The sequence below is a fragment of the Canis lupus genome, chromosome 5 (genome assembly GCF_011100685.1).
Source record: "Canis lupus familiaris isolate Mischka breed German Shepherd chromosome 5, alternate assembly UU_Cfam_GSD_1.0, whole genome shotgun sequence".
NCBI classification, from domain to species: Eukaryota; Metazoa; Chordata; class Mammalia; order Carnivora; family Canidae; genus Canis; species Canis lupus.
In genome coordinates this window covers 24,142,060-24,169,680 of record NC_049226.1, presented here as the reverse complement: position 1 = coordinate 24,169,680, position 27,621 = coordinate 24,142,060, and the positions used below count along the sequence as shown (strand labels likewise).

Below are 27,621 nucleotides of genomic sequence, written 5' to 3'. Positions count from 1 at the left end.
AAGAAGAAGTCAAACTCTCCCTCTTTGCAGATGACATGATACTGTACATAGAAATCCCAAAAGACTCCACCCCAAGATTGCTAGAACTTATACAGCAATTCGGCAGTGTGGCAGGATACAAAATCAATGCCCAGAAATCAGTGGCATTTCTAAACACTAACAATGAAACTGAAGAAAGAGAAATTAAGGAGTTAATCCCATTTACAATTGCACCCAAAAGCATAAGATACCTAGGAATAAATCTAACCAAAGATGTAAAGGATCTCTACCCTAAGAACTACAGAACACTTCTGAAAGAAATTGAGGAAGACACAAGGAGATGGAAAAATATTCCATGCTCATAGATTGGAAGAATATTGTGAAAATTTGTCTATGTTACCCAGGGCAATTTACACATTTAAAGCTCAGCAACATGTCTTTAGAGAAGAAATTTGTGCACATGTGCATGAGGACAGATGAATAATATTCCCCAAAGCAGTCTTTGTAACAGACTCAAAGTGGAAAAAATATAAATGTCAATCACTGGTAGAATGAGTAAATAGCAGTATATTCATAAAATGAAATAACTGTCATTGTTTTTAATAAAATGAATAAAATTCAGCCATACTAATGATGTTGAATGAACAGATACAAAAGTGCACCATAGGATTCTACTTACACACGGTTGAAAACAGAGAAGACTAAAAAAAAAAAGCTTCAATTAAAAATAGTAGTTGCCTCATGGAAGCAGGGAGTTGCAGTGATGTGCAGAGCACCAGAAAGCAATGGTCTGAAGTATGAGACTCTGATCTGGGTGATGGTTACACAGGGGATAATTTGTGATGATTCACTGAGCTACACATTTATGTTTTATGAACTTTTCTACCTGTGGGTAATACCTTAATAAGACAATTTTTTAAAAGAAACACACACAAGCACATTTATAAAGCAGTCACATGTCTTTAAGGGAAAAACCAGATGCTGTATGAATAAATAATATCCTCACCTCTTTAGGATCAATATATTTCACTATCTGACGTGGCTCGCCTTGTCTTCTGATACCAATCAATCTTTTATAGTGTTGGAATACAGCAACATTCTAAAGGTTCAAGCACATAAGAGTCTATGGTCAAAATGGGATTTTCTATCTCTAATTTTGGCTTTTTGCCTGACTAGGGCAAAATGAGTAAAAAAAAACAACATAAAAAAGCTTTAGGTATGCAAACTAGATTTTAGAAATATTATGCACTTGGGTTGCTTTGACAAGCAATACCAAGCAAGGCAATACGAGTTTTATTTTCACAAAGAGTATTACCTTTAACTTTAGAACTACATCATTAGCTACTATAAATAAAATACCCAGAATGCTGGTTGAGTCACTTCTGTGTACTCCAGAGTAAACCAGGAGAAAGATAAAACAGCCTACTGGTTAAGAACATGGAGCATGGCATAGTATTATCTGGGTTCAACTGTTAGTATCCACTAAACATGTGACCCTAGACAAGCTGCTTAGCTTCTCCAGTTTCTTATCTGAACAACTGGAAGGACAGTGGGTATCTCATACAGCTATGGTGAGGAATTGAGTTAATATTCATAAAGCACTTAGAACAACTTCTGGCACAAGAAAGCACTGAATAGTTACTATTTTATTATCATTACAGAAACCTTGTTCCTGAGATAATTCCATTGATTTACAAACCTTACCTACTACTATTCATGTGAGTACAATATTTAGTCAGACAACTCCAAACAGTTCTTATATCTCAGAAAACTAGTTCTTTATTATCACTCTCCTCATAACCTACCCCCCAAAATCACTTAGTAACTCTTGGTAAACTTTCTGCCCCAGCATGCTTACATCAAATCAAATCAAATCAAATCAAATCAAATCAAATCAAATCAATTCAAACTGAAGTAATCCACAGCATCAATAGGATAATGTGAAGCCCCACTGCAATTGTCTGTGGAAATGGTGCAGCCCACATCAAAACAGAACTACTGACAGTGAAGGCACCTGCCATTCCCATCTGCCCATCTGGCTGACAGGGAAGAAAAAGAACTTGTACATTGGTGAAGGAAGAAGTTGGGTAGGATGACAGTAAAATCTGGTCCAAGATGGACCAGTCCTACAGGCTGTAAAATACCATTTTTTGGGGGGGGGGGTTTCAAATGATGTTAATTATTGGAATGCACAATTTTCTAATATGCAAATAAAAAAGTTTTAAATTTTGATAAAAAAACATCCAATAAAACAGATCAATTGAACTAGGAGTTGATTCTTTGGAAAGATCAATAAAGTTGATAAACCTTCAGCCAGACTCACGAAAAAAAGAAAAGAAAAAAAAAAAACAGAGAGAGAGAAGATTCAAATAAACAAAATCAGAAATGAGAGAGGAGGGGTACCTGGATCACTCAGTTGGTTTAGCCTCTGCCTTTGCTTCAGGTCACAATCTCAGGGTCCTGGGATTGTGCCCTGTGTTAGGCTCTCTGCTCAATGGGGACTCTGCTTCTCCTTCTGTCCCCCCACTCCCGCTCATGCTCACTTTCTCTCTCAAATCAATCAATCAATCAATCAATCTTTTTTTAAAAAATGAAAGAGAAATAGCAACCAATACCACAAAAATACAAAGAATTATAAGAAAATATTATGAAAATTATATCCCAACAAATTGGACAACCTAGAAGAAATGGAGGAATTCCTAGAAACATATATCCTCCCAAAACTAAACAAGAAGAGACAAAAAAATATGAACAACTGATAACCAGGAAAGAAATTGAATCAGTAATCAAAAAATTCCTTACAAACAAAAAGTCCAGGGCCATATGGCTTCACAGGCAAATTCTACCAACATTTAAAGAAGAGTTAACATTGACTCTTCCTAAACTATTCAAAAAAGATAAAACTTCCAAATTCATTCTATGAGGCCAGCATTACCTTAATATCAAAACCAGATAAAGACACCACTGAAAAAGAGAACTACAGGCCAGTATCTCTGATGAACACAGATGCAAATATCCTCAACAAAATATTAGCAAACCGAATCTAATAACGAATTTAACACAATGATCAAGTGGGATTTATTCCTGGGTTGCAAAGGTGATTCAACATTCACAAATCAATTAACATGATACATCACATCAACAAGAGAGAAGATAAAAACCATATGATAAAAAAAAAAACAAAAACAAAAACAAACAAACAAACAAAAAAACCCATATGATCATTTCAGGGGCATCTGGGTGCCTCAGTTAAGTATCCAACTCCTGATTTTGGCTCAGGTCATGATCTCAGGGTCATGAGATCCTGAGACCCAGTGTGGAGCCTGGTCTAAGATTCTCTCTCTGCTCCTCCCTTCCTCTCTCTAAAAAAAAAAAAAAAGAAAGAAAACAAGAAAAAGAAAGAAAGAAAGAAAGAAAGAAAGAAAGAAAGAAAGAAAGAAAGAAAAAAAGAAAGAAAGAAAGAAAGGAAAGAGGCCTCAGGGAGATCCCTCACCCCTCCCACCACATGAGGACATAGTAAGAAGACAATTGTTCACCTATGAATTAGAAAGTGGGTCCTTACCAGACACCAAATCTGTGGTGCCAAAATTTTAGACTTTCTAGACTCCAGAATTGTAAGAAATGTATTTCTATTGTTTATAATCTACTCAGTCTGTTGTAATTTATCATAGCAGCCCAAATGGATTAAGACAGCTACCAAAGATTTGAACAACATGATTAACTAGTTTGACCTAAATGATGTCAGAATACATTTTTTTTCTCAAGTTCACCTGGATCATTTACAAAAATAGACTTTCTCTAGGCTAGGCAAGTTTCAACAAATTTCAAGTTATTATTTTTTTAAATTTCAAGTTATTAAAATTGTGTAAATAACTGGCTTCAGTGAAATCGAACCAGAAATGAGTAACAGAAAGGTTACAAGAAAACTCCTAAATTTTTGGTAATTAAGCAACGTACTTCTAAATAACTCATGGGTCAGGGCACCTGGCTGGCTCAGTCGGTAGAGCAGGCAACTTTTGATCTTGGGGTTGTGCGTTCAAGCTCCATGTTGGGTAGAGAGATTACTTAAAAATAAAATCTTTAAAAATCCACCCATCCATCCATCAATCAATCAGTCATGGGTCAAAAAAAATCACAATGGAAGTTGTAAAATATTTTAAATTGAAAGGTAATAAATACATGACATATCAAAACCTGTGGGATGCAGCTAAGGGAATGCTTAGGAAGAACTTAATAACGTTAAATACATATATTATTAAGAAAGAATAAATGTGTAAAATCTAAGATCTATTCCATCCCAAGAAGTGTGAAACAGAGCAACAAATCAAACCCCCTCAAAAGATGAAGGAAAACACAATAAGATCAGCAGTTAATGAAATGTAGAGTTAAAATAGAGAAAACCAACAAAGCCAAAAACCAGAGTTTGTTGTTGTTATTTTAAGATTAAGACAGACATAGAAAAATGGAGAGAAAACACATATGAGCAATACCACCACAGACCTTACACACATAGAGAGAGGAGATTGCAAACAACTTTAGACAAATAAATTTGACAATTTAACAAAATGGACAGATACCGTGAGAAGTAACATCAAAATGGGCACAAGAAGAAATACAGATTTTGAACAGTCTTGTATCATTAGAGAAATGGAATCTCTGATTAGAAACCTTTCATAAAGAAAACTCCTAGCACACAATGTTTTACTAATATATTCTCCCAAATATTTATAGAAGAAATAGCACTAATTACACAAAATCTCCCAGATAATATAACAGAAGGAATACGTCCCAACTCCCTTTATGAGGCCAGCATATTCTTAATATCAAGATCTGGCAAGGATATGACAAAAAAGTAAAATTACATTCATGAGCAAATATGCAAAAACCCCAAATGAAAGTTGATATAGGCAATTTTCAAATTTTAATGTCTGTGGGTCCTGTTCCTGGGCTCCCAGGGAGACTATACTTTAAAGTCTTTCACATTTATCAAGGTGAAAATGACTAGGCCAAACTTCAAAGCATGGATGCTATTTCTGCCCTGAGCACACACTGTATATCTGCTTCACTAAAGAAAATACCCAGAAAAGAGCATTCTGAACACAAAGAAAAAGGAAGAAATTTCCATGGTTCCTATAAGATTAAAGTCATACAGTCCTGCATATACTAGAAACTTGAGATAAGATCTGCAACTTTCTAAAATGTTCCTTGTCTAATAATTTGTAACTCTTGATGTACAAAATGTATATAACTCCACACCAAACATATTCTTTAAAAAGTACTCTTCGGGTAGCCCAGGTGGCTCAGCGGTTTAGTGCTGCCTTCGGCCCAGGGCCTGATCCTGGAGACCTGGGATCGAGTCCCACATCGGGCTCCCTGCATGGATCCTGCTTCTCCCTCTGCCTGTGTCTCTGCCTCTCTCTCTCTCTCTCTCTGTCTGTCTCTCATGAATAAATAAATAAATTTTTTTTTAAAAGCACTCTTCTTTGTGAAGGATGTGTATCCTAGGCAGCTATTCTAACTTGGCTTGAATGAAACACACTCTCTGTCTTTTTTTAAAAAAGAAATTCTAAAAGGTTTGTTTATTTGCATCAATAAAGTTTAGCAGATCAAATCCAGGATATATCATTCGGATAATAATACATCAAGGGGACGTGGAGTTTATTCCGGGAATGCAAGGTTGGTTTAACATTTGAATATCAACAGATGCAATTCACCAAATAAGACATGAGGAAGACAGATCATATGATCATATAGTAAATGCAGCAAAATTCAACACTCAGAGTTTTCAAAACAAGAATAAAAAGCAAACTAGGAACAAAGTTAAATTCCCTGAGGTGATGGTAAGTTTTTACAAAAAACTACAGGTAACAGTTTATGATGGAATATTACATGCCTTCTGTGTTCAACAAAAGAACAAGAATGTCCATAATTACTGCCTCTATTCAGTATTGTGCTGGCAGGTCTAATCAGTGCAATAAAGAAATAAAAGGTATAAATTTGGTAAAGAAAAAATAAAAGTCATCATTCAAAGATGACATATGTGAGTGGAAAATCCAAAGGAATATATAAAAAAGCAATTAGAAATAATAAGTGTGGGCAGCCCAGGTGGCTCAGCGGTTTAACGCCAACTTCAGCCCAGGGCGTGACCCTGGAGACCCGGGATCAAGTCTCACATCGGGCTCCCTGCGAGGAGCCTGCTTTTCCCTCTGCCTGTGACTCTGCCCCTCTTTCTCTCTGTGTCTCTCATGAATAAATAAGTAAAATCTTTTAAAAAACGTAATAAGGGCATATTAGGTTGGCAGATAAACTATATTTCTATAAACTAGAAATGAAAATTTAGGAAATAAAATTTAAAAATACCACTTACAGTAGCAGCAAAAATGTCAAATACCCAGAAGTTAAATGAAAGATGTTTAAGACTTCTATACTGCAAACTATAAGACATTGTAAAGAAAAATTTTAAAAGATCTAATAAATAAAGATATGCACCATGTTCAGAAAACTCAGTGTAGTGAAATGTCAGTTCACCCCCAAATTGGTATATTAATTCAATTCAATCCCAATTAAAATCTCCACAATAATTTTTGCAAAAATTAATGAAATGATTCTACTATTTACATAGAAATGCAAAAGCCCTAGAATAGCTATGATAATCATGAAGAACATCTAAGTTGGAGAACTGTAGTGCCATATACCCATACTTCTGATAAAGCTTCAGTTACTGAGACAGTGTGGTATTGAACCAGAAAAAGACAAATAAACCAGTGCAACTGAACAGAGACTATAGAAACACTTCACATGTATGATTACATGATTTAAACAAAGGTACTCCTGCAATTTACTATGGAAAGGATGGTACTTTCAGTAAAAGGTTACTTAATCATTTGGTTATCCATAAAGAGAAGAATGAACTTTATCCATACCTCTCATCATACACAAACATTAATCTGAGATGGACAATCTACAACTAAGGCAATTAAAGTTCTTTTAGAAAAAAATGTAAGGAAAATACCTCTGGCTTTGGGTTAGATAAACATTTCTCCTAGATTTATTTCAATATATCTGACATGTAATACAGTGCTAGGTAAGTTGGGTGTCCCCCTTGGGATCTCTTTCCCCACTGGGGAAAGGACAGTCTCCTTGGGGTCCACTCAGGGCTGCCTTATGTCAGTCGGTGTGATCTAAGTGAAACCCCTTCTCTTATCCTTCTAATGGGTCTTCCTGGTGTCTGTGGTCCTGGGCTCAGGGATTTTCACAAGAATACTTTCTATGGATAGTTGCTACTTGGTCTTCTCATAGGGCAACTGAGGTTGAGAATGACCTATGTTGCCATTTTGATATTGTCACTTCTTTAGGTAAACACATATTTTTTTTTTAAAGATTTATTTATTTATTTTAGAGAAAGAGACAGTATGTAGAGGGGAGGGGCAAAGGAAGGGGGAGAGAGAATCTCAAGCAGACTCCACTGTGAGTAAGGGAGCCTGAGGCGGGGCTTGATCTCACAAGGCCAACATTTCTTAAACAGGACACAGAAATCACTAACCATAAAGAATAAGTGATAAATTTGACTTAAAAAAATTAAAGACTTCTCATTATCATAAACCACCTTTAAGAATGCAATGAGGCAGGGGTGGGGGGCGGTGCCTGGGTGGCTTAGTGGTTGAGCATCTGCCTTTGGCTCAGGTCATGATCTCAGGGTCCTGGGATCCAGTTCTGTGTCAGGTTTCCTGTAGGGAGTCTGCTTCTCCCTCTGCTTATGTCTCTGCCTCTCTCTGTGTGTCTCTCATGAATAAATGAATAAAATCTTAAAAAAAAAAAAAGAATGCAATGAGGCCTCAAGAAAATATTTGCAGTACATATGTTCAGTAAAGGACTTGTGTTCAGGATATATGAGAGACTCCTCCAAGTAAATGTTGGCAGTGTAATAGTAGATGTAATGAGATTTGAGTGTTTGAACATTGGGAGGATAGGTAAAAAAGAAAAGGGGGGTAGCGATATTTATATCTTCATCATATATAATAAGGAGTCACATAATCTTATGTAACATAATGGAACAAGAAACAAAGGTTTAAATGTTCTTCAAAGAAATAAGGTAACAAATAGAGGAACTAAAAAATAATCACATATGATACTGGAGGGGAGATAAACAAGATAAGCCGTCAATCATCTTCACAGAAAGTCAACAGGTCACTTCTAAAGTTAGTAAATAAAAGATAATTATGCAAGCATATTATGCAGAAACATAGAAATAACTACTAGAAGTTCTATTTTTTTAAAAGATTTTATTTATTTATTTATTCATGAGAGACAGATAGAGAGAAAGAGAGACAGAGACACAGGCAGAGGGATAAGCAGGCTCCATGCAGGGAGCCAGACATGGGACTCAATCTGGGGTCTCCAGGATCACACCCTGGGCTGAAGGTGGCGCTAAACCACTGAGCCACCAGGGCTGCCCTAGAAGTTCTAAAACAGAAAACAAAAGTGGTTGCCTTTAGGATATGAGGGTAGAGAAGAGTAAGAGGGGGTAAAAGTGCTTTTATTTGTAAGTTCTTGTATATTATTTTACTTAAAGAAATATATGTATTATTTTGATCCAAAATATTCAAATGTGAGAAAATATCTTCATTTACATTAGTCTATGTAGATTTTCCTTTATAGGGCCAAGTATTTAGAGGTCATCTATATTTAGTCATTCTCTGAGCCATCTGAAGCAGAATACTTCTGGACTTAAGATCAAATGTAGGGGTCCCTGGGTGGCGCATTGGTTTGGCGCCTGCCTTTGGCCCAGGGCACGATCCTGGAGACCCGGGATCGAATCCCATATCGGGCTCCCGGTGCATGGAGCCTGCTTCTTCCTCTGCCTGTGTCTCTGCCGTTCTCTCTCTCTCTGTGACTATCATAAATAAATAAATTAAAAAAAAAAAAGATCAAATGTATTCTCTTTGAATTTCAGAACTATTTGAATTACCCTTATATCTGAATCATGGCTTTCATGGTTAGTTTCTTTTCAGTTTCTAACCACTTTTTAAATCAAACTGTGCAGTCATACCTTCTGTTTCAGGGGGTACCATTTTATCTCCAAATATAGCCCACTTAGAGCCATTCAACGTACTGATCTTATCTAAATTGATGATCATGTTTATTTCTTTCATGTTTTTATTTTCTCATTCTCTTTCTTTTTATATCATTGATTTTCCTTAAATATCAGTTGATCCTTGGTGGTACATTAATACTTAAGAATAAAGGTCTGTGTTAATTTTTCTAGAAAACTAACCTGAGTATCCTGGGTTTTCTTCTAAGTCTCTTATTTTCCCATTGTTCTCACAAATGAATGGGAAAATGCTCTGGGAGCTTTGTGGGTGGAACAGGACAATCAACAGACTGTCTTAAGGCAATATGGTTAGATAGCCATCAATCAAATATGTAATTAATCAAATACTATTTAGTCAAATAGTATTTAGTCAAATACGAAGATTAAGAGATATGGAGTGCCCTATCTATAATAAAATTAGCTTTCCTAAATCGTTCATTTAAGTTTTTAAGAAAGAGATAAGCCATTGGGAATTTTTTTTTAATAGTAAATATCCATCTACCAGCAAAATATTTGATCAATAGTAAATATCCATGTACCTGCAGCTTTGTGGCTTGAAGTGATGACACAGACAACTGGCACAGCTACACTCCACTCCACTACAATTAGTCCCCTTGCCTACAGTCATTCTTCTTCCATCTGTTTTAAATTGCTAACTCTGAACTGATATCCTTTCTAGGCTTTCAATGGCAAACCAGCTCTCTTCGTGGAGCCTCTCTGAAATGTGTCTAGGCAAGTATTTTATGCAATTCTGTCCAATCGAATGCTACTATCTATTTTTGGTTTTCCAAAATGCGATAAAATTAATCTGCTCATGAACTCCCTTCTCTCTGGTATGGGTTAACTTTCTGTATATTGTCATTGCAATAGGGTCCTGTAGGTACAAAAAGTGAAATGTGTGCTCAGTTTACCATCTTGTTAAAATACACAAACACACACACTTAGTCTGTTTACATACAGGGCTTTTCTACTGAAACTCCCTAAGGGCAAGGAGGTTTTGTAACAAGACTGACACAGTACTAGGAACATAAAAGGTATACAAAGTAATGTGGCTTATTGGATTTGGATATGGGATAAAGGAAGTTACAAATGACAGAAAATCTTAAACAAGTAGGCTCTCAGAAATCATCAAAGGAATAGATTTTAAAAGAAAATTATTGTGATCCCTGGGTGGCTCAGTGGTTTAACGCCTGCCTTCAGCCCAGGGCTTGATCCTGGAGTCCCAGGATCGAGTTCTGCATCAGGCTCCCTGCATGGAGCCTGCTTCTCCCTCTGCCTATGTCTCTGCCTCTCTCTCTCTTTGTGTGTGTGTGTGTCTCTCATGAATAAATAAATAAAATCTTAAAAAAATAAAAAAATATTATTTTAGTGTTGGAAATCAATAGTTATGTGTTTTATGGCTTTGCAAGAGGCAAAAGAAACAAATAATGGAATCTATTTTGCAAGACTTGATTAACCAATGCAAAGGTATTCCAGTGTGCTAGAAACAGAACCATATCACTTCACACAAAATTATCAAACACAGTGTTGCTGCTATCACAGAGGAAACGGAGTCATTTTAGCTACTGGCTCTCATCCAACCAGGTAAATCAACTTGGATTATTCTTTACACCAATGAGACCAGCCCTATACATGATAAATAAGTACATCAACTGATATATACTTTATTATTAAACCTTGTCTTCAAGAATAGGTACTCAATAAATAGTGAATGTATCCCTAACACCTTATCAGAAACCTGATTCCTGAGACAAGAAATAAAGTTTTAGGGATGCCTGGGTGGCTCAGCAATTGAGCATCTGCCTTTGTCTCTGGGTGGCTCAGCGATTGAGCATCTGCCTTTGTCTCAGGGTATGATCCCAGAGTCCCAGGATCAAGTCCCGCATCAGGCTTCCTGCATGGAGCCTGCTTCTCCCTCTGCCTCTGCCTCTCTCTCTGTGTATCTGATGAATAAATAAATAAAATCTTAAAAAAAATAAGAATGAAAGAAAGTTTTAGAGGTGAAAACCAAATAACCCTATTAGTGATACTTTAATTGATAACCCTATTAGTGATACTTTTATTTAAAGAGAGAGTGTGCACAAGCAGGCATTATCAAAGTGCCTGGCCCTGATCAGGAGCTCAGTAAGGATTTGTGAGGCTAATGAGATAATTAATTAATGTTAACTTTTTTGAACTTCTAAAAAATGTGTTCTTTTAAAGCAAAGGGTGGTACACAGATCTGTAAATATACTAAAAACTACTGAATTGTACATTTTCAACAGATGGACCTTATGATATATAAAATCATATTGCAATAATTATCAAAAAAATAAATAAAAAAGAAAGAAACTCACAAGGAAACATTTCCAGGCATTTTGAATGACTCTGGCAGCTTTGTCCATATTTGTAAATTCTGATTCCTCTTCCAAAGGCATTTGAAAATCTTAAAATAAGCAAAGGGGTATATTTAAAATTTCTTTATAAACTCCATTATGAAACTCACTAGAAGTCAAGAAAAAACTAAACAGAAAGTTGAATAAAGGAAATAATTTGGGTGAGATTTGGTATCAAAATAATTTTAATAAAAATCATTACCTACTATTGATTGCTTTATATGTTCCAATTTGTTTTTTTTTCCTCTTATTTAAACAACAATCTTGCATAGAGGACTTTGCCAATATGCTTGTGTTAGAGATGAAGAGACCACTTCTAGGCCTAAGTTCAAATAGTGATTGACTAAGCCAGTATTAAACCTATGTCAGTTTCTCTTAAAAATCCAAGATTTTTCATGTTTACATTCAATAACTTCTAATAAGATATCTCTCTCTCTCTCTCTCTCACTCTCTCTCTCTTTTGAGATTTTATTTAAAGAGAGAGTGTGCACAAGCAGGTAGAGTGGCAGGCAGAGGGAGAGGGAGAAGCGACTCCCTGCTAAGTAGAGAGCCCAATGTGGGGCTCAAACCCAGGACCCCAGGATCCTGAGCTGGACGCAGATGCTTAACCATCTGAGCCACCCAGGCACCCCCAAATAAGATTTTCTTAACCAACATGTGCAATGAGAGTTTCATCCACAAAATTAACCAGGCTCCCAAGCTAGAATTAGAGAGGATTATAGAATTTTTCTTACTTCATAAACTCATAAATGTGCTGACAAGTTAATAAATCATGCATTAAATTGTCAGAGAAAGTGATGAAGCCTGACTATTAAGACGTACAGAAAACAAAAACACTAGTTCCATCCATAATTTTTATTAATACAGTGAAGAAATAAGTAAGGGAAGTCAGAAAGTCCTTAAAGTTTATGAGCCCTTTAAAAAATTGCAATAGACAGAAAGGATTCTGGGAATAAAGTAGAGTAGGAACCACCAGAAATCTGTCTCCCCACCTAAACAACTGCACTACCAGAATCTAATGTAACTCTTTTGGAACCCTAAATAAAGTCTATTGAAGGCAACTCCCAGGGGAAGTAAAATTGTGGTTAACTGTGGTCAATTTTGGCTCTTAGCCAGGTAGTATTTATCCACTCTGAGCCCCAGCAGCACGCAGCTGTGTATATGTTCCTGGAACAACCTCACCACTGCTTGCGGGAGCAGCGGTGGAGAAAAAGGCTCTGTCCCCGAAACATAGGAGATCTGTATTCAGATTGTCAGTGGCTGCTTCTGATCACAGAGTTGCAAACAGGAGGGCAGTTGTTGGTGTTGTACCTCCACCCTCCACCATTGTCGTAAGCCCTTCCCATCTGGTAACCTCCAGGGAATTTAAAGCATTTTTCTTTCTCTCTAAATTAGTCTCCTCTCCCCTTTTGGGAACCAGACATTCAAAACCAGGACATTCAAAAACAACTATAAATATGGAGGAAATTAAAAAGCGAACAGTCATTTCCAGGGAAGGGCACAAGCTCAAAAAACTGAGATCTTAAGTTTACACTTCAGGTGATCCTTGACTGATCCTTGTAAACTGTAGAAAAAGCCTACAAAAATTCAAAACAAAACAAAACAAAACAAAAAAACAGTAAACTCTGTGGAAGGAAAGAATCTGATTCCCAGAGTTCCTGCATTATCACATCCAAATGTCCAGTTTTAAACAAAAAAATCATAAGTCATAATAAGAAACACAAAATGATGGCTCATTCAAAGGAAAAAATAAATAAACAGAAACTGACCCTGAGATGATCCCAGGTGGTTCAATGGTTTGGCCCCTGCCTTCAGCCCAGGGCTTGATCTGGGAATTCCAGGATCAAGTCCCGCATCGAGCTCCCTGCATGGAGCCTGCTTCTCCCTCTGCCTGTGTCTCTGCCTCTCTCTCTCTCTCTCATAAGTAAATAAATAAAATCTTTAAAAAAAAGAGAAAGAAACTGACCCTGAAAATGACCTGATAGCAGATCTACTAGACAAATACCTTAAAACAGCTGTCTTATAGATGCTCAGAAATTAAAGTAAGGTGTGGAGAAGTTTAAGAAATGATGTACAAAATGGAAATATCAATAAAAAGACAAGAACTTAATATGAGACCAAATAGAAACTCTGAAGTTGAAAAGTAGAACTGAAAGGAGCAATTCTTCAGTGGGATTCAAAGGCAGAGTTGAGCAGACAGAAGAAACAATCAGCAAACTTGAAGATAAACCAAAGGAAACTGTCAAGTCTGAGAAATAGAAAAAATTGAATAAAAGTGAATAGAGCCTAAGAGACCTATGGTACACAAGTAAGCAGATCAACATACAGACTGTGGGAGTCCCAGAGGAGAAGAGAAAGAAAAAGGGCAGGAGAGAATATTTCAAGAAATAATGACTGAACAATGCCAAAGTTGATGAAATACATGAATATTAACATCCCAGAAGCTCAACAGACTCCAAGTAAGATAAACTCAAAGATGTATCCACACTAAGACACAATATAATTAAACTTTTGAAAGCCAAAGATAAAGAGAAACTCTTGAAAACAGCAAGAAAGAAGTGATTCATCACACACAAGAAATTGTTAATACATTAACAGATTTCTCATCAGAAACTTTGGAAGCCAGAAAGCAGTAGGTCAATATATTCACACTGCTTAACAACAACAACAAAAAAATCAGCCAAGAATCCTATATCTAGCAAAACTGTCCTTTAAGGGAGAAATAAAGACATTCCCAAATAAATGAAAGCTCTAAGAGTTCATTGCTACTAGACCTGCCCTGCAAGAAATGTTCAAGAGAATCCTACAGGGAAAAATGAAAGGACACTTGACAGTAACTCAAAGTTGTATAAAGAAATTTACCTTTACAGCTTTCAGTAAAGGTAAATACATGGGCAGTTATAAAAGCTAGTATTATGGTTAACAATAATTTATAACTCTTTTTTGTTTTCTATGTGATTTAAGAGAATAATATATTTTTAAAAATTATTAGTCTAAAAACTAGTACTATTGTAACTTTGATTTGTAATTCTACATACTGTTTTCTATATAATTTAAAATACAAATATACCCTGGAAAAAATACAAATATACTTAAAATAATTATTAGATTGTGTTTTGGGGCAATGTATAAAGATGTAATTCTGTAATATCAACAATTGAAAGGAGTTGGGATGGAGCTGTAAAAAGAGAGTTTTGAATGTTATTAAATAGCAGCATTCACATACTTCTCATGTACAAGGGACATTTTCCAGGACAGACTATCTGTTAGGCCATAAATTATGTCTCAATGTATTTCAAAAGACAGTTTTCATAAAAGTATCTTATTAAAGCACAATAGGAGGGATGCCTGGGTGGCTCAGTGGTTCAGCATCTGCCTTTGGCTCGGGGTGTGATCCTAGAGTCCTGGGATCACATCCTACATCAGGCTTCCCCCGGGGAGCCTGCTTCTCCCTCTGTCTGTATCTCTGACTCTCTCTGTGTCTCTCCTGAACAAATAAATAAAGTCTTTTTAAGATTTTAAAAAATAAAGAACAATAGGATGAAGTGAGAAACCAACAGGTAAATTTACACATTTGTGGAAATTAAACAACGTACTCCTAAACAACCAACGGATCAAAGAAATTACACAGGAAATTAGGAAAATGAAAACTAAAGCACAATATACCAAAACTTATAGAAAGCAGTGAAAGCAGTGTTAAGAGGGAAACTTACAGCTTACACATCAAAAAACAAGAAAGATCTCAAATCAATAATCTAACTACAACTTACAGAACTAGCAAAAGAACAAACTAAACCCAAAGCTAGTACAAGATTAGAAACAGAGATAAAAGAAACAGAGAAAAGAAAAACAATAGAGTAAAACAAGGAAACCAAAGTTGATTATTTGAAAAGATCACCCAAATTGGCAAATCTTTAGTTAGATGCATAGAGAAAAAAATTACTTTTGGTAATTTGGAAATGAGAATGAGGACATTACTATTAATTCTACAGAAATAAAAGGAATATAACAATACTATGAACAAGGAGTCACACTTTATAGGCATGTTTGATAACTTGATGAAACTGACAAATTCCTAAAAATACAAATCACAAGAAGAGACTAAATCACAAAGAAAAAAATACAAATCACAAGAAGAGACTAAATCACAAAGAAAAAAATCTGATCTATAACTAGAATTAGGAGATTGAATCAGTAATCAAAAATCTTCCAACTAATAAAAGCCCTGGACCTGATGACTTCACTGTGAATTCTAACAAACATTTAAGGAATACCAATCCTTCTCAACTTTCCCAAAAAAACTGAAGAGAAGGGAACATTTTGATTCTATGAGGCCAATATTATCCTGATACCAAAGCCAAAGACACTGCAAGAAAATGATAGACCAATATTCCTATGAATATGATGCAAAAATCCTCAACAAAATACTAGCAAACCAAGCTCAGCAGCATATTAAGTGAATTATACACGATGAACAAATTGGATTTATTCCTGGAATGCAAGAGTGCTTCAGTATACAAATATTGATCAATGTAATACACTACATTAACAGAGTAAAGGAAAAAAACCACATGATCATCTCCTTTGGTGCAAAAAAATTACTTGACAAAATTCAACACCCTTTCATGAAAACCCTTAATAAACTAGGAATAAAAGGAAACTGCCTCAACATGATAAAAAACTATATATGAAAATCCCACAGTGAACCTGATACTCAGCAGTGAAAGCCTGAAAATTTTTCCTCCAACATCTGGAACAGGGCAAGGTAATCTACTTTCACCACCTCTATTCAACATAGTTAGAAGTTCTAGCCAGAGCAATTAGGCAAGAAAAAGAATTAAAAGGAACTCAAAAGGGAAAGGAAGAAGTAGAACTGTCTCTATTCATGGATCTTAAATGATAGATCAATATGATCTTGAAAATATAAAAACTAGTTATTCTATTTAAAAAAAACCTATTAGAACTAAAAAAGATGTATTTAATGAAGTAGCAGGATATGAAGCCACCACATGAAAATCAGTTGCATTTCTCTACAATAACAATGAACAATCTGAACAAGAAATTACAAAAACAATTCTATATATATTGGCAACAACTAGAATAAAATACTTAGGAATTAATTTCATCAAGGAGGTGAAAGACTTGTTCAATGAAAACTACAAAACACTGAATGAAATTAAGGATACATAAATAAGTGGAAATGCCATTCCATGTTCATAGATCAGAAGACAATATTTTTAAGATGTCAATACCACCCAACACAATATATAGATTGAATGCAATCCCTAACAAAATCCCAATGACATTTTTTTTTGCAGAAATACAAAAAGGCCACTTCACAATTTATATGGAATCTCAAAGGACACAGAATAGCCAAAACAATCTTGAAAAAGAAAAAGAAACAGAGAAGTTGGAAGACTCACACTTCCTAATTTCAAAACATACTATACAGCTACTGTACTCAAAACAATGTGGCACTGGTATAAAGACACACAGATTAGCTGAATAAATATCTCAGAAATAAACCCTTACATATACATGCCAAATGACTTTTGACAGGTGCCAAGACCATTCAATGGACAAAGAACAATCTTCTCAACAGTGTTGAGAAAATTGGATATTCACATGCCAAAGAATGAAGTAATGCTTTTCTAGCACCATATACAAAAATCAACTCAAGCTTTTTCGCAACAGGTTTGTCGCCAGAACACAGGTGTCGTGAAAACCACCGCTAAACCTAAACCAAAATGGGAAAGGAAAAGACTCACATCAACATCGTCGTCATTGGACATGTAGATTCGGGCAAGTCTACCACTACTGGCCATCTGGTCTACAAATGTGGTGGGATCGACAAAAGAACTATTGAAAAATTTGAGAAGGAGGCTGCTGAGATGGGAAAAGGCTCCTTCAAGTATGCCTGGGTCTTGGATAAACTGAAAGCTGAACGTGAACATTGTATCACCATTGATATCTCCCTGTGGAAATTCGAGACCAGCAAGTACTGTGTGACCATCATTGATGTCCAAGGACACAGAGACTATCAAAAACATGATTACAGGCACATCTCAGGCTGACTGTGCTGTCCTGACTGTTGCTGCTGGTGTTGGTGAATTTGAAGCAGGTATCTCCAAGAATGGGCAGACCCGTGAGCATGCCCTTCTGGCTTACACACTGGGTGTAAAACAACTAATTGTTGATGTTAACAAAATGGATTCCACTGAACCACCCTACAGCCAGAAGAGATACGAGGAAATCGTTAAGGAAGTCAGCACCTACATTAAGAAAATTGGCTACACCCCATACACAGTAGCATTTGTGCCAATTTCTGGTTGGAATGGTGACAACATGCTGGACAAGTGCTAACATGCCTTGGTTCAAGGGATGGAAAGTCACCCGTAAAGATGGGAATGCCAGCGGAACCACACTGCTTGAGCCCTTGATTGCATTCTGCCACCAACTCGTTCAACTGATAAGCCCTTGTGTCTGCCTCTCCAGGACGTTTACAAAATTGGTGGTATTGGTACTGTCCCAGTGGGTCGAGTGGAGACTGGTGTTCTTAAGCCTGGCATGGTGGTCACCTTTGCTCCAGTCAATGTTACAAGTGAAGTAAAGTCTGTTGAAATGCACCATGAAACTTTGAGTGAGGCTCTTCCTGGGGACAATGTGGGCTTCAATGTCAAGAATGTATCTGTCAAAGATGTTCGTCGTGGCAACGTGGCTGGTGACAGCAAAAATGAACCACCAATGGAAACAGCTGGCTTCACAGCTCAGGTGATTATCCTGAACCACCCAGGCCAAATCAGTGCTGGATATGCACCTGTGCTGGATTGTCACACAGCTCACATTGCTTCTAAGTTTGCTGAGCTGAAGGAAAAGATAGTCGTTCTGGAAAGAAGCTGGAAGATGGTCCCAAGTTCTTGAAATCTGGGGATGCTGCCATTGTTGATATGGTTCCTGGCAAACCTATGTGTGTTGAGAGCTTCTCTGACCCCCCCCCCCCCACCCGGGCCGTTTTGCTGTTCGTGATATGAGACAGATGGTTACTGTGGGTGTCATCAAAGCAGTGGACAAGAAGGCAGCTGGAGCTGGCAAAGTCACCAAGTCTGCCCAGAAAGCTCAGAAGGCTAAATGAATATTATCCCCAATACCTGACACCCCAGTCTTAATCAGTGGTGGAAGAACGGTCTCAGAACTGTTTGTGTCAACTGGCCATTTAAGTTTAATAGTAAAAGACTGGTTAATGATAACAATGCATTGTAAAACCTTCAGAAGGAAAGGAAAATGTTTTGTGGACCATTTTTGTGTGTGTGTGCGTGTGTGGCAGTTTTAAGTTATTAGTTTTTAAAATCAGTACTTTTTAATGGAAACAACTTGACCAAAAATCTGTCACAGAATTTTGAGACCCATTAAAACAAAAGTTTAATGAGAAAAAAAAATCAACTCAAAACACATCAAAGTCTTAAATACAAGATCTAAAACCATAAAATGCTTAGAAGAAAACAGGTCAAAAGTTTTACAATGTTGGATTTGGTGATGACTTCTTGGATATGACACCAAAGGAATAAGGAACAGAAATGAAAATAGACAAATGAAACTTCATGAAAAAATAAAATTCTATGCATCAAAAGACACTATCAACAAAATAAAAAAGCAACTCACAGAATAGGAGAAAATATTTGCAAGTAATGTATCTGATAAGGGTTTAACATCCAGAATAGAGAACTCCCCAAACTCAACAATAAAAACCAAAAAACTTGATTTTAAAAATGGACAATAGAGATATTTCTCCAAATAATATATACAGCTGATAATCACACAAAAACACACTTTACATCACTATCCATTAGGGGAAATGCACATCAAAACTACAATGAGATACCATCTCATACCCATTAGGATGGTTACTATAAAAAAAAAGATATAAGAAATGTTGGCAAAGATGTGGAGAAATTGGAAATTTTGTGCACTGTTTGTTAAGAATATAAAATGGTGCAACCACTATTGATAAGGATATGGCACTTCCTAAAAAAAAACCCTAAAAATAAAATTACCATATAATATAGCAATTTTATTTCTAGGTATATATGAAAAAAAGTTAAAGTAGGGAGGGGCTCAAAGAGATATTTGTATACCCAAGTTTATAGCAGCATTATTCCCAAAAGTTAAACATAAAAGCAACCCAAGTGTCCATTGATGGATGAATAAACAAAATGTGGTATATGTATACAATAGAATATTATTCAGCCATTAAAAGAATGGAAATCTGAGATACGCTACAACAGGGATAAACCTTGAGGATACTATGCTAATTGAAATTAACCAGTCATAAAAAGGCAAATACTGTATGATTTTTACCTATATGAGATATTTACAGTAGTCAAAACCATAGAGACAGAATGGTAGTTGGCAGTAACATGGGGGTACAGGGTGGTTATGGTTTAATGGGTATGGGGTTTCAGTTTTACAAGATGAAAGGAGTTATGGTAGTTGATGGTGGTGATGGCTGCACAACATTATGAATGTACTTAATACCAATGAACTGTACTCTTACAAGTGGTTAAGATGGTAAACATTGCTTTTTGCATATTTTACCATACATAAAAAAGTTGTAGCAAGCTCAATCTTTCTTATACTGTTTAAGCATTTATTATCCTAAAAAAGGATGCCATTCAAAATTAAGTGATTGACTAGGTCAAATAATGAAACCGTTCCAGTTGTTCCAGTGTTATCAGAAAAGTGTACTGTGAGAATTTTGTTTCTCTAAGCTATATAAATTTTGTACAATTCTATTTGTTGTCAGTATACATAAGGAGAGGAAATATAAGCCATACATAAGTTTTTAAAGTAATCCATTGCTTTTAGTAAGTTTTCAGACACATAACCATAGAAGGAAGACTACTGAACTGATAGACTGTGCATGTGGTTTCCTTTCAGTTCATACTACTACTTAGTGTAATCTTAGACAAACAGCTCAGCATCCTTAGGCTTCAGTTTCACTAGCTGTAAAATAAAAGCACTGCAATAATTAACTCCAAAGGCACTTGCAGTGTCACAATTCTATGAGGTTACCTTATAAAGGACAGAACTCTCCAACAGTCAAATATAAAGAATAAGAAAGGATCCTGCACTGAACACAGGGAGAAACATGGGTTTTACTTAATTTCTAGTACTAATAACTTCACAGTATAAATAATGTTATTCATTACATTTATATCAGTAATATGGTTCTGAGATGTTTTATCATAGTCCAAACTAAGTGAAGAAATTCTGCTCAAAATTAAAAAATTCTGAACTGTTACTTGTCAAATGTGAAATTTAGAAGTATTTATAAATCTCAAATCCCTGAAGTATTGAAACATATAACAAACATTGGCTAATACGTGCATCATATTTAGAGAGACAAAGACCAAACAGAAAAATTCTCTATAGGATATGCCATTTATAGAAAAATTAAAGAAAAATGTTTTTCTTTATATATATGTGTGTGTGTGTTATACATGTGTTATTTTCTCTTTTGATGATTATCTGTAAGTTTAAAACTAGAGATGTTTCCTTCCTAACTATATATTGTTGAGTTTTAAAAATTGACATTTTTAATAATAGGGACAAAGTGTTTTATGAAAAACAAAGTATGATTTTTTTTCCTCTTCAAATAGTTTTAATAATATAGGAGGCATGGGGATATAGGTCAAGTCTGTGGGTCTAAAATGAGATACATGGGGGTTTAAATTTTTAAAAATTTCTACCTCATACTTAGCTGTGTGATCTTGTGTAAGATATTATATTTATTCCAGCTTTAGTTCCTCATCTGTGAAATATGGGGACTTAAATACTCATCTCACAATCAGGAGGATTGAATTAGAGAATACAGGTAAAGCATTATGTACTGTAACTCTGTAACTACTCATTTATTGTATAATATAATATCTTTCATTATAATATAAACTATTTTTAAAATAAGAACTATCCATGTGCATGATTCTGGTTTAAAAACTGATGTAGAGGGGATCCCTGGGTGGCGCAGCGGTTTAGCGCCTGCCTTTGGCCCAGGGCACGATCCTGGAGACCCGGGATCGAATCCCACGTCGGGCTCCCGGTGCGTGGAGCCTGCTTCTCCCTCTGCCTGTGTCTCTGCCTCTCTCTCTCTGTGTGTGTGTGTGTGTGTGACTATCATAAAAAAAAAAAAAACTGATGTAGATAAACATTTTAAGCAATTTAATCTCACAATTTATAGATAACTATTAGCACAAATAATAGTAATGGATGATATTTGGGGCTTAACACGTTTGTTAAGTTGTGTCAAAGGAAGTATTTTGAGATACACGCTTCTTAGCCAGCTGGTGAAGAAGAAACAAAGTATAGTTTATCTGTGTATTTCAGGACACTTAAGGAAAACAATGTTTTCTTTGTGAACTGTGTGATAATCAGCTTTAATAATTTTTAAGGACATCGTCCCCATTTCTATCATTAAAAGAAATAAATACAGAGGGTAACTTTGCCATTTGAGATTTATTGTCACTTTAAAAAATCATACCAAAATTTCAAATTTGAAATGTGAGAAAAAATAGAAAAAATAATTATATTGAATTTTGAAACATACTAGTCACCTTAATTCATTACTCATTTTCCTGTCCATGTTCTTTTTCACTGGTCAAAATACAGATTGTAGTTATTTGGTTGTTCATAAATAACCACAGAATCAGAGCAATATTTGAATGGCATTAGAAGAATGTGTAAATATCATTCCTCATTTAATATCTCATTATTATTTAAAGTCCAAAATTATTCATACTGTCTAGATTTAGTTACTTTAGAAGTTATTATATAAATGACACACATTCTTATAGTGAAAATTTCAAGTATAGAACAAGAGAGTAAAAGTTGAAAATCCTCCATCTCCATTTCTTCTAGACAAATCCTCTTTTCAAAGGTTATTTTTATCTGTTAATAGATGTGTGACTCTTCCAGATCTTTTGTTATATTTATTTACATTTTAACTATATATACACATGTACATCCATATATATGTATACACACATACCCCACAGTCTGTTTGCATTGGTGTGATGAAACTATACATATTTTCTGCTTTCTTTACTTAACAGCATCTATTGGAGGCTTTTCCATGTTAAGACATACAGATCTCCCTCACTCTTTATAGTTGCACAGTATTCCTGAATATATCATAATTTATTTGTTCTTTAGAAGTAAACACTTGGATTGTTTCTATTTTTTGCTGTAACCATTACAAAATGAATATCTGTATGCATATATTTGGGTACATGTACAACCATTTCTGTTGGATAGATTTTTAGAAATGGAACTGCTGTGCCCACAGGCATGCACAGTATATATTTATTTGCTTTGAGTTTCTCCTGAAGGCGATACAAGTAACCACCAACAGTGAGTGCCTCTGGAGAAGGACTGAGATTAAGGGACCTGGATTTAGAATATGAAGGTGGTTTTATTCCCATACACTCTTTCATACTGTGTGATTTTAGTTTTATGATATGCACATAGTTCAGTTACACGTATGCATTTACAAAAGGAAAGGGTGGGTGCATGGGTGGCTCAGTGGGTTAAGTGTCTCTTGATTCTGGTTCAGGTCATGATTTCTGAGTCATGAGATCGAGGCTGGCATGCTCAGCAAAGTGTCTGCTTGAGATTCTCTCTCTCCCTCTCCCTCTCCCCCTGCTCGCTCTCTCTCAAATAATCTTTATTTATTTATTTTAAAAATATTTTATTTATTTACTCATGAGAGGCACAGAGAGAGAGAGAGGCAGAGACACAGGAAGAGGGAGAAGCAGGCTCCATGTAGGGAGCCCGACATGGGACTCGATCCCAGGTCTCCAGGATCACGTCCTGGGCTGAAGGCGGCACTAAACTGCTGAGCCACCCAGGCTGCCCTCTCTCAAATAATCTTTAAAAGAAAAAAGAATAAAAAATAAAAAAGGAATGGAGTATGCACATTAAAATTTCGACACTGCCATACTGTCCTCAGAAACACTGATCAATTTACACCTATAAACAATCTATGAGAGTACTTAATTTCTAGGTTTAACAAAAATGAAAAACTAAACACAAATGGGACACAAGGGCTATTTTAGGTCTATTAGTATTCTAATAATTAAATTTATTATCTGTTATCAATGCTCAGTGATTTAAGGTATAAAGTGACATATGTAGGTGTGTGCACACGTGTTTATCTATGTATGTATGAATATGAATGTTAACAGTGGTGACAGAACTAAGGAGGAATTTTAAATGTTTATTCTGCTTACTTCTATAACAGATGTATATACTTGAATAATAAGAAGAGTTTTTAAAAATTTGTCATCAGCAGGACAACTCATTGCAGGCTTGACCCAAAAGCGAGAAGTAAGTAGGACAAAAGGGGTTGGATCTCTAAAAGTTGTGCTACTCTGAGTGTGGTTCATAGACCTGTACTAGTGTCCAAATTGCATGTTACCAGATGAAATGAAGAAATTAAGAATAGTCACAAAGTTTTATAGCAATCTGACACTGCTGTGGTACACAAACACACCATCAATGGGCTTATGGTTTGCAAGGTCCATCTTTGTTATTTGTTTTCCTTTCTCTAGCAATTCACTTTTTACAAAAGTAATGGCTTACAACTTTTTAAAAGGTTCCTTACCACTAATAATTCTCTAAAGTTTAGTCTTAGTGTCAGGTCCAGGAGGGACACTCAGCAGGTTTTCTACTGAACATTCCAGAAATCAACATCTGTACACCAATACTCAATACCCCTTTACCTGTATCAGACATCACTTGTAAGGATCTTAATCTTGCTTGAGTTCTTACTCTTGATTTCAGTCTCCTTGCTTGGATGGGGCTTAGTAGGATCTTAGTAAGGGTCTTAATCTAATCCACTAATAACTACATCTAAAAGAAATCAAGAAAAAATAGAATAACATGTTATTTAAAATATGGAGGTAAATATTTAAAATTTAAAGAGGAGGGGTGGCAATGCAGGCCTGGCTGGCTTGGTTAGTAAAGCACATGACTTTTAATCTCAGGGTTGTGAGCTTAACTCCCACACTGGACATGGAGCCTACTTAAAATTAGTAAGATAAAATAAAATATGGAGGTAAAAACCCAAAGAAATGGATGTGCAATAAAGAAGATAAAAACAGAATAATGGGACAAAGAATGATCAGGGTTCTTTTAGTGCAAGTAGTCAGGGAAGGACCCTCTACTGTGAAGACATTAATTATTTTCGTGATGCAAAGAAGCAACTACAGGAAAACTGTAGATGAGAGTTCCAGGCACAGGAAATAGAATATAAAAAATGCCCTGAGGGACGCCTGGGTGGCTCAGTGGTTGAGCATCTGTCTTCGGCTCTGGGCGTGATCCCAGATTCCTGGGATCGAGTCCTGCATTGGGCTCCCTGCATGGAGCCTGCTTCTCCCTCTGCCTGTGTCTCTGCCTCTCTGTGTCTCTTATGAATAAATAAAATCTTAAAAAAAATAAAAAATAAAATAAAAAACGCCCCGAAAGCTTGGTGTGTTCAAGTGACTGTAAGAAAAAAAAAAAAATCAGTGTTACTGGAGCTTAGAAAAGAGGCAGAAGTGTGGAAAGAAGGTCAAATAGGTGGCAGGAGCCATACTATCCTTGTATGGGAAATTGAAACTTCTGGTTTGGATGGTGTCCCATAGCTAGCTTGTATTAGCTGAGAGGAACCAAAATATAAATTTTCAAGAATTTTGTAAGCTGGTTTATAAACACAGTGAACTAAAAATATTTAAACTTACAATTAAACTTCATCTTGTCACTTCACAAATTTATCACCCTTTGTTAAAATGGTATGTAAAACCCTGCATCTAACCTCCTTTTTTGGATTAATTGCTTTTCTTTTTTCTTTTCTTTTTCTTCTTTCTTTCTTTTCCTTTCTTTCTTTCTTTCTTTCTTTCTTTCTTTCTTTCTTTCTTTCTTTCTTTCTTTCTTTCTTTCTTTCTTTCTCTTTCTTTCTTCTTTCTTTCTTTCTCTTTTTTTCTTTTTTTTTTAAGATTTTATTTATTTTGAGAGAGTGCAAACGAGTACAGAGCACAAGCCCATGGAGGCTCAGTCCCACAACTCTGGGATCATGACCTGAGCCAAAATCCTCTTGGGTTTTACTGACTAAAACCAGCGTTTCATGACCTTTTCATCAGTTTTGTGATTTAGCTCTTCCTTCTTTGTTGCGGGCCTTTATACGGAGGGCGGAGGGAGGCAAACGACAACACTGCACAAGGACGCTTTCCCCTTTCCCAGCTCTACATAACGCAATGAAAGCGAACGAACACCAGGTCGTGGGGGCGAACCGCTAAAAAAAGTCCGGGTGGGGGCGGGGAGAAGGGGAGGTGGATCAACCAGTATTTCGCCCTCGGCCTCAAGGGGGCGCAGCCGTGTTTCCGGGGGGCCGGGAGGCTGCAGGGCGAGCAGGGAGGGCGACCTGCCCCAGAGAGGGGGTTCGCGAGGGCGGCGCCGGAAACCGGGCGCTGCAGGGACACCAAGCGTTTTTAAGGGGGCGGCTGGGGCGCGGGAGTCAAGGGCAGGGGGCCTTCAGGGCTAGAGAAGGGTAGGCTCAGACCGGGCGCTCTGGAGGCGAGCAGGCAGGACGGCTGTGGTACCCGCGGAGAGGGAGGGGCCACCATCGCCTTCACCTATTAATCGCTGCTGTGAGAGACGCTCCGGACTCCTGGCTAACACCGCGGTCGGAAGTGACGCGACTCTACTTCCGTTCTGGCCCGCCTCGAGGCCCCGCCGCCGGCCCCGCCCCTTGGCCCCCAGCCCCGCCCTTCCCTCACCCCGACCTCGCTGTCCCAGTGTCCAGGAGATGCCAAACGCAAAGCCGTGAGGACGTGGAACCTGTTAGCTCTCACCGCCATTGTTTTTTTGTTTTTGTTTTTTAAATTTATTTATGATAGGCAGAGACACAGGCAGGAGGAGAAGCAGGCTCCCAGCACCGGGAGCCCGACGTGGGACTCGATCCCGGGTCTCCAGGATACCACCCCCCCCCCCCCCCCCCGCCATTGTTAAACGGCTTTGAGGCAAAGGATTTTGAAACGGAAGCTAACGTGAATTTCTGGAATTTGGGGCTAACCTTATTACAAAGCTGTTCATTTCCACCAAGGGCATTAAAGATGTGGGAGAAATACACATAATCTTTGATATTTAAGTAGTTCATTCATTCATAAATAAGAAAAACGGATCCTTTTAGCTATGTGGCAGCTCGTGCCCAGGATCAAAGAATAAGTGACAGGTGATTGTAGTCCAGTGCAATTTCTAAATTTAAACTCTTTAGTGGCTAAAGCCTAAACCAGTTTTGTTTCATTTTTTAAAATTGAGGTATAATAGACAGATACCATTAGTTTCAGGTGTACAATATAATGATGATATTACTTGTTTATATTGCCAAGTGGTCACTACAATAAACCTAGTTAATATCTGACACAATATGTAATTACAACTAAACCATTATAATGGCAACCTGAACCCGCTAAGACATCGCACTTCTTGTATTTTCACGTGAAATAAGAGAAAATAATGGTGCCAAGCCAAAATTTCTTCCCCCTCGCTTTTTAAAAAAAGATTTAATTTACTAATGAGAGACAGAGAGAGAGAGAGGCAGAGATATAGACGGAGGGCGGAGCAGGCTCCCTGTGGGGAGCCCTATGGGGGACTTGATCCCAGGACCCCGGGATCACAACCTGGGATCCTGAGCTGAGCTGAAGGCAGACAGACACGCAGTCACTGAACCACCCAGGCATCCCTCTTTCCCCTTAATGTTAGATTTCTACGTACTAGGGATTGAGTGGTAGTGATAGTAGTCTTGCTCCATTCATTCATGAAGACACAATAAAAGTTAGACCAAACCAATTAACAGAAATACAGAAGTATAGGTGGTTACGATCTTTTCTTTCTTTTCTCTTTTTTCTTTTCGGGCGACGGGAGGGAGTGATGGAGTGGCGGTAGGGAGGTTAGGGAGGATGGAGGGACGGGAGGGGAGGGAGGGGAGGGAGGGATAGAGGGGAGTGAAAGTGAGGGGATGTAGGTATTAGGTGCTTGATTTCTGTATGGAGGGAGTTACTTAGTAGGCGCTTCTTTCTCTTTCTTGCTTTCTGTCTTTGTGAGTGCTTTCGTTCTTTCGTGCATGGAGTTATTTATTTCTTTACT

The 27,621-nt window shown here is 36.9% G+C and overlaps 1 protein-coding gene across 8 annotated transcripts in view; it reads right to left on the bottom strand.

The window, feature by feature from the left end:
- C5H11orf65 (chromosome 5 C11orf65 homolog) overlaps nt 1-26,215 on the bottom strand; it is a 59,800-nt gene extending 33,585 nt beyond the window's left edge. Inside the window, exons 1-4 of one of the 8 annotated variants that reach the window (XM_038536274.1) lie at nt 26,109-26,215; nt 24,219-24,348; nt 11,407-11,495; nt 986-1,078 (exon numbers count right to left, since the gene is read on the bottom strand). In XM_038536274.1, coding sequence (XP_038392202.1) covers nt 986-1,078; nt 11,407-11,495; nt 24,219-24,231 — 195 coding nt within the window. In that variant the 5' untranslated portion in view covers nt 24,232-24,348; nt 26,109-26,215. Of the gene's footprint in view, nt 1-985; nt 1,079-11,406; nt 11,496-24,218; nt 24,349-25,217; nt 25,239-26,035 lie in introns of those variants that run through there. The other 7 variants (XM_038536273.1, XM_038536275.1, XM_038536277.1 and 4 more) reach the window with 7 other exon arrangements.
- Between the last annotated feature and the right edge of the window lie 1,406 nt (nt 26,216-27,621).